The 12,627-nt window shown below is 41.0% G+C and overlaps 1 protein-coding gene across 3 annotated transcripts in view; it reads right to left on the bottom strand.

Annotated features, from left to right (window-relative positions):
* The window catches only part of DHX57 (DExH-box helicase 57), a 32,544-nt gene that overhangs the window by 17,296 nt on the left and 2,621 nt on the right, over positions 1 to 12,627 (bottom strand). For all 3 annotated transcript variants that reach the window (XM_030558140.1, XM_030558141.1, XM_030558139.1), the window contains exons 2-10: positions 11,996 to 12,201; positions 10,300 to 10,452; positions 9,156 to 9,329; positions 7,571 to 8,409; positions 5,619 to 5,800; positions 4,947 to 5,068; positions 4,467 to 4,662; positions 3,095 to 3,219; positions 1,584 to 1,717 (exon numbers count right to left, since the gene is read on the bottom strand). In XM_030558140.1, the coding sequence (XP_030414000.1) occupies positions 1,584 to 1,717; positions 3,095 to 3,219; positions 4,467 to 4,662; positions 4,947 to 5,068; positions 5,619 to 5,800; positions 7,571 to 8,409; positions 9,156 to 9,329; positions 10,300 to 10,452; positions 11,996 to 12,192 (2,122 nt within the window). In that variant the 5' untranslated portion in view covers positions 12,193 to 12,201. The remainder of the gene's footprint in view (positions 1 to 1,583; positions 1,718 to 3,094; positions 3,220 to 4,466; positions 4,663 to 4,946; positions 5,069 to 5,618; positions 5,801 to 7,570; positions 8,410 to 9,155; positions 9,330 to 10,299; positions 10,453 to 11,995; positions 12,202 to 12,627) is intronic.

Below are 12,627 nucleotides of genomic sequence, written 5' to 3'. Positions count from 1 at the left end.
TGTCAGAGAGCTGGGTCTTGGAGCTAAGGTTTCTTGCCATTCTTGGCTCTTGCGTGAGTTCCAGAGCTGCAGGCCAACCGCCAAGAAGACTCTGTCTCCAGGTCCCCTTGTCATAGAAAATTCCATCATTCTGAGAACTGCAGCAAGGTCAGGCTGTCTCTGAAATAACTCAGGCGCAGCACACTGAGTTTTGAGGTTCAGGACCAGCACCTTCAACTTGATCTGATATTTGATGGGTAGCCAATGACCAGTATTAGTCAGCAGGTGGGTTGCACCTGCTGGAGTTTTAGTAGCTATGGTTTCATTCTCATACATAAATACGTTGCAATAGTGAAGATCACAGCTGGCAAAATGGGACAATTTCTCCTGGCCAGCCAAAAGGGATAAAAGGCATTTTGTGCTGCTATTGCTAATTGAACATCTAGTCTCAATGGGGAGCCTAAGAGGACAACAGGATGTAAATCACGGACACTTGGGCAGACATCCACCACTGAGAGCGGCAATATGGAATAATGTAACCTTTGAAACATGTCCAATACTATCACCTCTGCTTTATCTGGGTTTAGCTGCAAACACCTGCTCTTCATCCAGACGCTGCGTGTACCGGGGAATATCATCTGATAAAGGAGTAAATCATCTCTAAAAAAGGCTCCAACTAAAAAGATGAATAGCTTGTTTCCCAAATTCAAGGTTTAAAAAAAAATTGCAAAGCATTTTAATATTTACTGATTCTCTATATTTTAAATGAATTTAGCAAACTCTGCAATGAAATCCCTGTCTTAGTATCTGATCTCCTGAGAAGACAGTGGCTGAGGGCATGAGTAGATGCAGCACACCACTCCTAAGGAAGGAAGGGATTCTTGATGTTGCTGTAAGCAGCAACCCTGCTGTCCATAAAGCAGTAGTGTTAAAAAGACTTTGGAGGAAATCCTTCAGACAGAGGAAAATGCTGATGAAATGAGATCTAACCAAGAAAGGACATTTTTAAAAACAAAATAAGGCTTCATGAATGCACATAGGTATGACAGCAGCCTAGGACAGCATTATATGTCCTGAAGTCCTCTTGCCTGCAAGAACTCTTCTGTGGCTTCTGGAAGAGAACTAAATGGAAACTGTTTGGTGTGAGGAAAGCCTCATGCTAGAGATACATAGCTAAAGATAGAAAATGTACAAAAACTAGCAATGAGCTCATGTCAATGGAAGACAATGATACTTCCCAAATGTAATCAAATATATTGATGTTACATATTTGTAAGTGGGTCTTATGCCAAACTATATGTAATGGACAGATTCCTGTAGGCAAACAGATTTGAAGTTTTATAAAGTAAAACTAAATAATGGTACATTTATTCTTTAGGTTCATGCCTAGGCTGCCCTTCATAGCCTGTGGTACGATGATCACCAGGGGCTGGGAAATCCTCAGCCTGACACGCTTGCCCCTAAACCAATCAGACATTGTTTGTAATCTCTATCCCTAAGCTAACAGAAACACTCCCCACTCCATTGTAAAATTTCTCAACTAAGCTGAAACCAAGCCTGTAAAATAACTTGTAATGGATAATAAAAAAAAAACCGTTCTTCACCTGGTATGTTAATAACTGGACAGGAGTTAAAGTACTGAGAGAAAAGCTCTGCATTCAAGGTGGCACTCATTAGTATAATACGCAGGTCTGGCCTCTGAAACATAATATCCTTCAAAACCAGCAGCAAGAAGTCACTGAAGAAAACAAGCAAAAGACATCTGAATTTCTTCAGTGTTAATTTCCAAATCTCCTCTCTCTCCAATCTGCTCCCTTTCCTGGTGTCTCCACCACCGTGGCAATAACACCATGTCAAGCTGCACTTACAATAGTGCCTCTCCGGCAATGGCCTTTAGCTAGGAATTTGGTCATTTACTATAAGTGACTGTGGGTTATAATTATCTACTTGTGGGCTGTCCCTTTCCAGAGTGTCTGGATTCCTTGGTATATTTACTTATATTTAAACAATACAAGCTTTTGGGTGCCCTAACAGTGAATTAAGCAGATGATAACATAGCAACCGCCACCCAACAGTATTAAATAACCACACACACACAAATTAACTCAGCCAGCCAGTAAATCAAAGCAAGAGATAACCCCTTTTCACCCCTCTCCCCAGTGGGAGCATTACCACCACATTCACCAAAACACATGTCAAGTACATGACTTTTGCAGGAGGCCTAGAAGTTCATCAAATGCAGCTGGTTTTTGAACTGGGGGAAAGCCAGATGGAAGGGAGGGGTGTCCAGTCCTGTGCGGGCCCCCCCAAGGAATGCCCTTGCCAGCAGCCCCCTCTCTTTTATAATGAAGAGGCTCGAGCATCTCCAATGACTACAGCAGTTGCAGTATGTTGTAGGGAGAGCGGTGGTCACAGGCAGGCAAGATCCAGAGCTTTCCAGGGCACAACCAATGCTTTTAAGCTTACCCAGAGACCGTCCACATAGTTGCAGTTGGTCAACAAGTACTAAAAGCATCTTGCAGGTCCCTTCTTCTCTGCTTTTAGAGTTACCAACAGACCTGGCCCCTTCCGGAGCACCAGTTGGTAAGAGGGGTGTGTTTGGGAGAGGTTGGATTCCAACAGGGTTGGGAGGGGGAAGAATTAGGAAATTCTGGACTGGGAAATCCCCATTTGGGGTGTTCTACTTGGGATGGGAGGGGTCTTTAGGGCTTCCAGAGGCAGCATGTGGAGAATTAGGGCAGCTGGGGGACAGCAAGCTGAAATAGGGACGAGATAGTGACCTAAAGAACCCACCTTCCTGTTGTCCCTCCTGTCCCATCCTAAAACTTTCATTAAAATGTGACTGCAACTGTGATGGGCGACTGAAAGTGGGAGGGTTGACCAATGTGCTTTCTCCTCAAGGAGCTGCCACAGCACAAACAAATCCCTTAGTCCCCAGGGAGAAAGAGACCAGGAGCAGTAACCAGAATCTCCCATTTGGCCCTGCATACAGAGTACTGCCAGTAGCCCATCACACTGGCTGGAAGCAGTTTGATTTTAGTAGTTTGTTACTCAGTCATCTCAGTGCTCAACTTCATGTATTTGCTTTTCAGGTATGGAATAAGGAACTATTTACCTCTCTTCTGTTCTTTCATGAACTTCATCAACAATAACATGGGTGATTCCCTGTAAAGTCATGTCTCCTTCTAGTCTTCTCAGCAGCACTCCAGTAGTGCAGTACAGCAGCCTGGTAGCTAGCGACTGGAACAGTAAGCAAGGACACAAAACATTCAGTGGAATTTTAAAAGTTTAACAGCTTTCTTAACACAAAGTCTAGTGAGAGCACATTGCTGTATGTCACTCATGTCCAACCTGAACAGTCCTTGCTTCAAGCAGGAGCAAGCAATTTTTCCTCTCACCTTACCCTTAATTCAACTTAAATGCAGTTATCTGGTTCTTAACAGGGAGCCATTTTGCAAAAGGACAATGACATATCTAAACTATCTCATCTAATTCTTTCCTGCTTCAGTAGCTGCATGTTAAACACTTGACCATTTGTCTCCATCAATAAAGGTGAGAGCTATTGAAAGGGTAATGAGACTGGCTCTGGAGGCAGAGGGCTGTCTGTGTTTCTGATCTCTCTTTGATTGACTAACGAAGGTTTATATAGCATCATTGATGCGTGATGCATATTTTGATCTATGAGACAGAATGAAAAGGTGTTGCAATTGTGGGCAACAGCAGAGACAGAAAAAAAGAGTAAGGCTCAAATCGCAAGGCTCAAGTTAAGAAGGGACGGACAAAACAAACTAAAAATCAAACCCTTTGCAAAACAATTGGTAGCCATTGTAAACTGATCTGTTTTGTTTTTCACTCAAAACTTACTTTATAATTTGTTCAATCAACTTTTTAGCTTCAGATCTTTGACAGTCTTTATTTTAGATTTGACTTTACTTCTGTAAATCATATTGATGCAAAATTTGTCAAATGTGGATGACAGGAGAAATCAAATGACAGAAAAAGCTTTAAAATACTAAACCTGCTTTATCCAAGAAAAATGTTAGAAAAGGGGGAATGGATGGCCCAGAGAATATCACTAGTAGGAAGTTAGCTCAATTCAGCCCACATCACTAAGGACTGAAGTGCTAGGCTTTGATTCCTGCTTGGTGGCTAATGAAAGTGGTTTCATTCCAGTTTCCAGAGGACAAGTATTCAGATCACAAAACCCACTATCAGGACTGATTTCTTTGTTGGCCACCTCAGCAGAGAGGCTACCCAATGAACATACACTAAGACTACTACTACCTTCTCATCCTAGAAGGTGTGCCCGACAATGTGGCTTGAGGCAAAATGGCAGAGTATCATGGGGAAGCTCACACTGCTCTGGTCATACTGTATGAACCCTGTGGATAAAGGATTACATCTCTAGGAGAATCAATCTACACCTTTTACAGCTAATACACACATTTTAAAAGAACTAGATGAAAAGACAGGCAAAGCATACAAACCTTTACACTTTCTAAGCGGATCTGGTATCCCACAGTGATCCCAACTCTTTCTGTTCTCTCCTTGGCTACGCGTTCAGCTACAGAAATGGCAGAGATCCTGCGAGGCTGAGTGCATATGATATTGGCTACCCCATTTGGAGGACCCCTCAGTGAAGCATCCAAAATAAACTGAGGAATCTGAGTGGTTTTCCCACATCTGCATGACAAAAAAATTAATTAAATGTTTTTAACATGTCTTGTCAGGATGAGTTAGGAGGTTGGATTCCCATTTGTATTTCCTTGCTTTTATTAGTTTGGGTCACACTTCATGTGAAATTCCTTAAGGATTCAAAATTCATCTACGATTGCAGTAATTTAACAGAAATGAGTTATGCACTGGAGCATCTGATCATTCCAGAACACAGGCTGTATAATTAAACTTTAGATATGCCTTCCCGTGCACCGTTTGATACTACAAGTGTATGTAAACCACATCCTTACCCAGTCATGCCACTCACAACAAGCACCTGATGCTTAGCCAGCAAATCAAGAATGGTTTCTCTTTCTTCCCACGCAGGGAGATTCTGTCTTTCTTGCAACATGGACTGGAAGTGCCTAGAAGACTGACAAACATAATTAAGAAAAATTGATCTCTTTGCTTAGGAGCCTCAAATCCTGCCCTAGATTCACAGATTCAGATGAGAAGGGACCATTATGATCATCTAGTCTGATTGTTTAGAACACTTTCAAATACATTATCTTAACTTCGGGTAACCAGACAGCAAATGTGAAAAAATCGAGACGGAGGGTGGTGGGTAACAGGAGCCTAAGAGGGGTAGGTCAGTGGTTTGAGCATTTGCCTGCTAAACCCAAGGTAGTGAGTTCAATCCTTGAGGGGGCCATTTGGGGATCTGGGGCAAAAATCTGCCTGGGGATTGGTCCTGCTTTGAGCAGGGAGTTGGACTAGATGACCTCCTGAGGTCCCTTCCAACCCTCATATTCTATGATTCTAAAAAGACACCAAAATCGGGACATTTGGTCACCCTATCTTATCTCCTAACAAAAATAACTAATTTTACACTTAGCTGAATAGCTTGAGAGGTAGTTTGTCATTTAAAATAAATATCACAAAGTCAGAATACAAATGGATTTTTTTTTTTTTTTGCACTGTACCTGCTTTATTCGGAATTGCTTGCAGATTTTGACATTTTCATTATACACAGACTTTGCCTGCATGTCATACTTTCTGGAAAGCTTCTTCTTGAGGTTCACATAACTCTCATTCTCCACAACAACTGTTTCAGGCTCCTCTTCCTCCTCATCTTCATCACTTTCAGACTCAGACTCTTTTGTATCTTGAGAAAGAAAAAAGCATCTTAACAGTCAACTCTGCAGAGATTGAGACGAACACTGGTTTGAGGCCTGGGGCTTCCTGAGTCCTGGACCACGGTCCAAAAAAGCAGAACCAAGTAACCAGTTGGCCCTAAGTTCTAAGAGCTAGAAGCAAATGTTTTATAACATAAAAAAGCGGATTTGAAATCCATGCTAAGATTCAATTTCCTAAACCAAGCCACATCTACATTTGAGCGGTTTAAAAAAGTAATCTTGTTTTTAAAATGTAATGGGAAGGTTCTGTTGCCACCGTCCATGCGCTCAAAAAATGGGGTAGTAGTTTTTGCTCAAATTTCCCAGGAAAGTTCACCTTCAAGAAGAGACCAACGCTGGAACATTCCATCTCAACAAATGAAAGTTTTAGAAAGTGATGAGTAGTTCAAGACAGGGGACTGGAATACAATCTTTACTTACAGGTAGGGCCCTGTGCAGATCGTAATTTCACAGACTGGGCAGAAATCAACACTGCAATTTTTCCAACAGCAGGGATGCAGAAAGGGGCATCCGCACATGCTGGTCTTGTGCTCAATCCAGCTTGCAGCAGAATTGGGGCGGGGAGGGGAGAAAAGAAAGCAGGATGGATGGGGACGTGGCATCTGGTTTTATGCAAGGCACAGTAGCCAGTGCTGCCACCATTTGGAACATACAGCCATACTGAGCACAAGACCAGTGCATGCAGATGTCCACTTCCACCTCTCTGCTGCCTGAAAAAAATTGAAGCAGTGAGGTGGGGGAGGGAGGAGAGAGGAACAGACTCAGTGGCCTGTTTTATGCGAGGCACAGCAGCCAGCACTGCCACTGCTTGGAACATGAATAGCCATGGCCTCGGTAGGAGGCCATGGGAAGGCAGAAGCGACCATTCGTGCCTACCAGCCTTGTATTCGGTGCAGCTTGTAGCACACATTCCAAGCAGCAGCACTGCTGGCTACAGTGCCTAGCAGAAAATAGGCTGCTCAGCTCGCCCCCCAAAGTGCTGCTCTGACATGGCACTGTCATGCACTGCAAGCATGATACCAGTGCTTCTGCCGCTCCGCTGTTGGAAACGTCACAGCAGTTTCAGAGGGACTCAGCAGCCATCCGTATGCTGTGGGGGGGAAGGGGGAAAATCGATAATTTCCCATGACACTGCCGTGAATCTTCAAAAGGATATCCAGGATTTCCACAGGGTGGCTGCCATGCCTGTGATAAATAATGCAGTCCAACGACTCTCTCCTCGGAAATCTGTTTATAGTTACTGCCTGTGTAATGCATCCAGCAGTATGAAGCAATATTACAAACGAGAGACATCATTAGGAATCAAGTATCAGAGGGTAGCCGTGTTAGTCTGGATCTGTAAAAGCAGCAAAGAATCCTGTGGCACCTTATAGACTAACAGACGTTTTGGAGCATGAGCTTTCGTGGGTGAATACATGCATCTGAGGAAGTGGGTATTCACCCACAAAAGCTCATGCTCCAAAACGTCTGTTAGTCTATAAGGTGCCACAGGATTCTTTGCTGCTTTTATCATTAGGAATGTTACAAAACTGGGTGAAACACCCGCTCAGCCTCAACTCCAGCTTTACAAAGTCTTTTTATTTTTTGCCTAGGAATTTTTTCAGTTTTTTAATGTTTCAAAATCGGTCAGTAACAGAAGCACTGGGACAAGCAGCCTGAACCTCACTCCCAGCCTTTGCTTTAGACTCTTGACTGTACTACCACCATCAAAAGAAAAGCCTTTATGATACTGTCCTTACCTTCCGACATGCGATTTGAAACAGGTGAACTCTCTGGAAGCACTTGTTTATGACCGTCTGCATGGGTTCTTGTTGAGGGCATGGCCAGCAGGGACACAGGAGGGACGCTATATTTGTGGGAAGTATTAGTAAGTAACTCGGTTATCTCTGATTCATCCTCCAAACAGGTTACTAAAGAATACACAACTGGTTCATTAGCCTCTGCAGACGTCAAGGCCTTTCCATAGAGGAATTCAGCAATGTGTAAACGACAAGCCAGAGGTAGATTCTCATTGGTGGAATAAAATGCCACAACTGGTGCCTGATAGGGGTATTTGTTATCCTCAGGAAATCTGATTTCAAGTTCGTATAAAGGAGAGGTATCACCATTAGATCTGAGGTGAGTGTCATCCACAGAATTCTGTAACGTTCTTGGCAGATGCTTTGCAGGAGTCTCATGTTGGAATTTGCATCTTGTGCCAAACTTGCAGCCTCCTTGAAGGTAAAATTTACAGACTTTATTTAAAGTCTGTTTTGTCACATCTTTGGCAGCAGTATCCCTCTGTTTGGATTTGCTGACTTTATTTGTTAGGTGTTCCAGTTCCAATCCAAATGTCCAAACTCTGTTTTTAATTCTTTCTACAAAGTTTTCTCCGTAGATTGAACGGAGAGCAAAAGCCTCTTCTTGCCTTTGTTCCAAGCATTCTTCTAGACTGGCCTGAACAGCTGCTTCTGAGGTTTGCATCCTCTTTCCATATTTTTCTGAAAAGCACTGCAAGAGCAAGTGTTCCAACGATGCCCCAATGTTACCATTGCAGGATCTTAGTATTGTCTGACAGCGCTCATTATCAAAGCCATACCTGCAGCAGAATGGAGAAAAAAATTGTAAAAGGCAATGATAAAAAAGCAATGAAACATGAAGTAACTGCAGATCTATTCAATTAAACTAATTTAATATAAGCTTATATGGAATCAGACATCATTACTTTTTTGTTTGAAATATTTTGAGAATTTTAGCGCTCATGGGAGGTGCCAGACTGGCAGCTATGAAAACAGAAGTCCACTGTTCAGCCAGTCCATGACGGATTAACCCATTCAGTGAACCTTTCACATTTCAGAAAGTAACACATGACAGCTACAGGATTACTAAACCATATACTGCAAAGTCAACTCTTCAGAGAAAGTTTAGTTACTTAGAGATAGAAAGCTTCCACATATGGGAAAAAAAAAAAGCTCATGACTGCTTACAAGGTATCGTGTATGAACTATAATGACAAAGGAATTCTACATGGTATAGAAATATTTGATATTTGCTCATTGGAACTGCCAAAATTGAACGCAAACTTTCCATTTCCATTAACTATCCTGAATATTTGATTTTACAGTATCTATTTCTGTTTCTTGGAGAGACAACTGAAACGACCAAATGTAGCTACTGCTGCAAGACTGGAATGATTTAAGTGTTATTTTATGAGCATTCACAAAAGGGCTGATTCTGTTAGTCCTCTGCATGCAGAACTTCCACCGAAGCCAACGAGAGTACCAAGCACTGGCCGCTTAACATTTCCAGGAGTGCAAGCGTATTATTTAATATGAACGGAATCACCTGGAAAGTTTATGCACAGCAAATGAAGACACCTCACTTTCCACCATTTTGTGTTCATCTGGTTCAGAAACCACCCTTGTAGTTACTTCAGAAATCTCATCGTCTGCCGACCAGCACTGCACGTCATCAAAATAATCAGGTTCATCATCGTTATCTTCACCTGATGCAGCCATTCTGATAAAGAGATATGAAATCAATAATAGCATTATACATTTTAATTAGATGTCTGTGTGATTCAAAATTATGGTGTTTCAAAAAAAGGGAAAATTGAAGAACAACAAGCTGCTTTTATTTAGAATAGCCTGTCTGCTAAAATGTTATACATTACACATAACTGAGGTATGGCCACCATTAATCGGCAGAATGCAATTTCAAGAGCAAAAGTATTGCATGCAGCACACATTTGAAATGATTATTTTTTAAACAATTCTTGTCCACAACTTAGGAATCCTGGCTCAGTTTCCTAGAAAAGTCAAGTCTTTCTATGGATCTCCTACAGGAGTGCAAAGAAACCAAAAACCTTCAAGAATGACCATCAGCAAAACAGGGAAGATCAAATTTGATATTCCTGATAATTCTAAAGTTAATAAAAAGAAGGATTTCTTTATACGCCATAAAGCACAACAACGAAAAAGGAACAAAGCCATTTTATGCTCTTCAAGTCATCTTTAAAGAAATAGGGGAACAAGCAATTACTTTTGGAAGTGCTGGTAAATCAGAGAGCTAAAAAGCATTAGAATGGTGCATATTTTCTAACAATTTACATTTGGATAGTTCCTTTCATCTAAAGAAATCCAAAGCACTTTAGACACCACACATGCCACAGTGAGGTAATGATCTCTGGTGTGGAACACAGTCATTTCATAGCAACAGTAATATTACACACCAGTTTGCCAAAAGGAAAGGAAGAAAATTTTTTAGGAAACCTATTCCAACATAGCAACTATGGAAATATATAGTACAGATGAGTTGTGGGTTTTGTTGGCTCCCGGCTTTAAGGCACATCATTACATATTACAACAGCACCCAGTGAATGATGGAAAAGGTTAGAGGCTTTCGCGTGCAAAATATTTCTCCTCCAAGCAAAGGTACACATGTAAAAAAATTGATCTATCCAGGAATGGTTTTGTTTGTTTAAACTAACTCTGAATCAGCAGACAGCTCTTGTCTCTGGAGTTCTTGGAGGAGTTCTTTCACCCTTTGCTGATTCTCAGATGTCATATGTATGGTCTGCAGAGGCATCCTCGTTTCAGGTCGCTGTTTGGTTTGCCCTCCTCTTCTGATAACGCAGCTTGATCTAAAAATTAAAAACACCCACACAAATTCCATGTTTCTTTATGTAACTGAAATTATACAGACTAATCAGATTCCAACATCAAGAATCCAACAGAAGAATTAAAGTGAGGGCTCCTCCAACACACAGGCACAATGGGACACTTGATTGTGTTTGTGTGTCGGAAGGTCTTTAACAACAAATACACTTTTTTGTGTCTTTTGTCAGATCCTCAGTGTTTTCAAGTTATTTGGCTATATAAAATCATCAGTGGTTACAATACAGCCACGTATGTTTAAGTATAGATTGGCTAGAATACATTTTGGATTTAAAAAAAGGACAATAACGCATGCACACTAAGATTATACAATAAAAAGACTTTTTGGCAGACCAAAAGCTATCGTACATTTGCATTAAAACATGCTTTAAACTTGGAAATGTAAAACTTGAGGAGGAGACGTTAGCTTTAAAGGACTGGTAATTCAATATGCAAAGCAGAACTCTTTGCGTGCAAGTATAGATTTTTATTTTAACATGAAAATTCACTCTTTTAACATTTACATTTTAAATGGAAGATGATTATAAGGCCTGTCCACTCTTCTTTCTAGAATTTGAACCATCTCTTGTTATTTGCCAGTAAAAAGACTGCTACAATTTAGCGTTACATAGTTGCTGTGGTGAAAGTAAGTTGTAGCAGAGAGAAAGAGTGCCACTAAGCCACTGCCAAAAGCAGCAGGAAGAGTGGGAGCTGTGTGTGTAAATCCGAGGGAACTGGGCACAGGGTTTGGAGCCAGAGATCCTGAATCCTATTGTGCTTTTCCAACTCCTCTCTCAACTAGCCTTAAGACTTAAAAATTCACAAGCATTTGCTGAGACATCCCACTACTCCATGCTGTGATTTATTTGATGGGTCATTAATTTCTGTAAACCTCACTTACCTCCATGTGTGAAATCAGGCTAACTTGCTCCTCCCTCACCTGAAGGTCAGACTAGAACCAGAGTCTGAGACTCAAAAGCTAGCAATTACAGGCAAAGTTCAGCACCAAGCTGGTCATCTTAAAAGCTCCATCTAGGCACTACAATTCCACTGTGCATAACAACTACTCAGGGGTTTCCATCTTACTCTTTTCTGAAACATGATCTTCAGTGGCTCACTGCAATGAAAACTACACTGACAATTATTCAGATAACTATGCTCTAAAAAAATGCATCAAGAACTATCCAAACGTACCTAATTATGGCAAAATCTATTACAAGAAATCCAGGCCTTGATTTACAGGTTAAGGGAGGCTTTTACATTAGTGCTAACTTGAAAGAGAATAAATACACACACAAAAAGTATTTGAAGAGCATTCGTCTGTGTTTCTTTTTAAGTTATTCTATGTGTATATGCTTTAATCTAAGCTGTTTACCCAGGTTTCTTACTATCTAAAATGTGTTATCTGGAAACTTTCCCAAGTATAAGAATGCCTATTCTCTTTACATTTCCAAACATTCAAAGGTGTTCAAAAAGGGGATTTGAAGTGTCTCATAAATCTTAGTTATGTAGAAAATGAATAATAATAACCTGAATGCAACTGGCGGTTCCTCAAAGCAGCAAAAGTCATCCCCATCATCCCAAATTTTGCTTGACCCTTTCTTATTTCCACCAGCATGAGATTTGTTACATTGTCCTCTGCCTCTTCCACCTCCGCCTCCGCCTCTACCTCTCCCTCTTCCTCCACCTCTATTTGGCCTTCCTCTTCTCTTCCCTGCTGAACTCATTTTCTCCTACTAATGGGGAAAAAAAGGTTAAACAAATATTCTTATAATTATGCAATACAGTCCATGTTTCTTGGTGCACATCATACTCTTATTTATATGGCACAATAAAGAGTATTGTTAACAAATGGTCTGTTAGAAAATATGCCTTTTCTAATTCATACGTCCAAGAAGCAAGTGTACTCTTCTACAACAGTTGTTGCAAAATACAAAAGCATTTAATACAAAAGCTGTTCTAGTCCATTGTGATAGCAGGTTTTTGCTAATGTGTAGTGTTGGTGCTTCCGTTTTTTCATCTGAAAAATGAGTTTAGTAACAATGCTTTGTGATTACCTCTTTTCATCAGTAGCTCTTAGAGCACTTTAAAAAGGCAGGTAAGTATTATTAGCCTGGTATCACAGGTGGCCCAGCTATGGCCTCATGGAGACTTAGAATTCA

The sequence above is a fragment of the Gopherus evgoodei genome, chromosome 3 (assembly GCF_007399415.2).
Source record: "Gopherus evgoodei ecotype Sinaloan lineage chromosome 3, rGopEvg1_v1.p, whole genome shotgun sequence".
Lineage (NCBI taxonomy): Eukaryota > Metazoa > Chordata > Testudines > Testudinidae > Gopherus > Gopherus evgoodei.
This window is presented reverse-complemented; position numbering and strand designations above follow the sequence as displayed.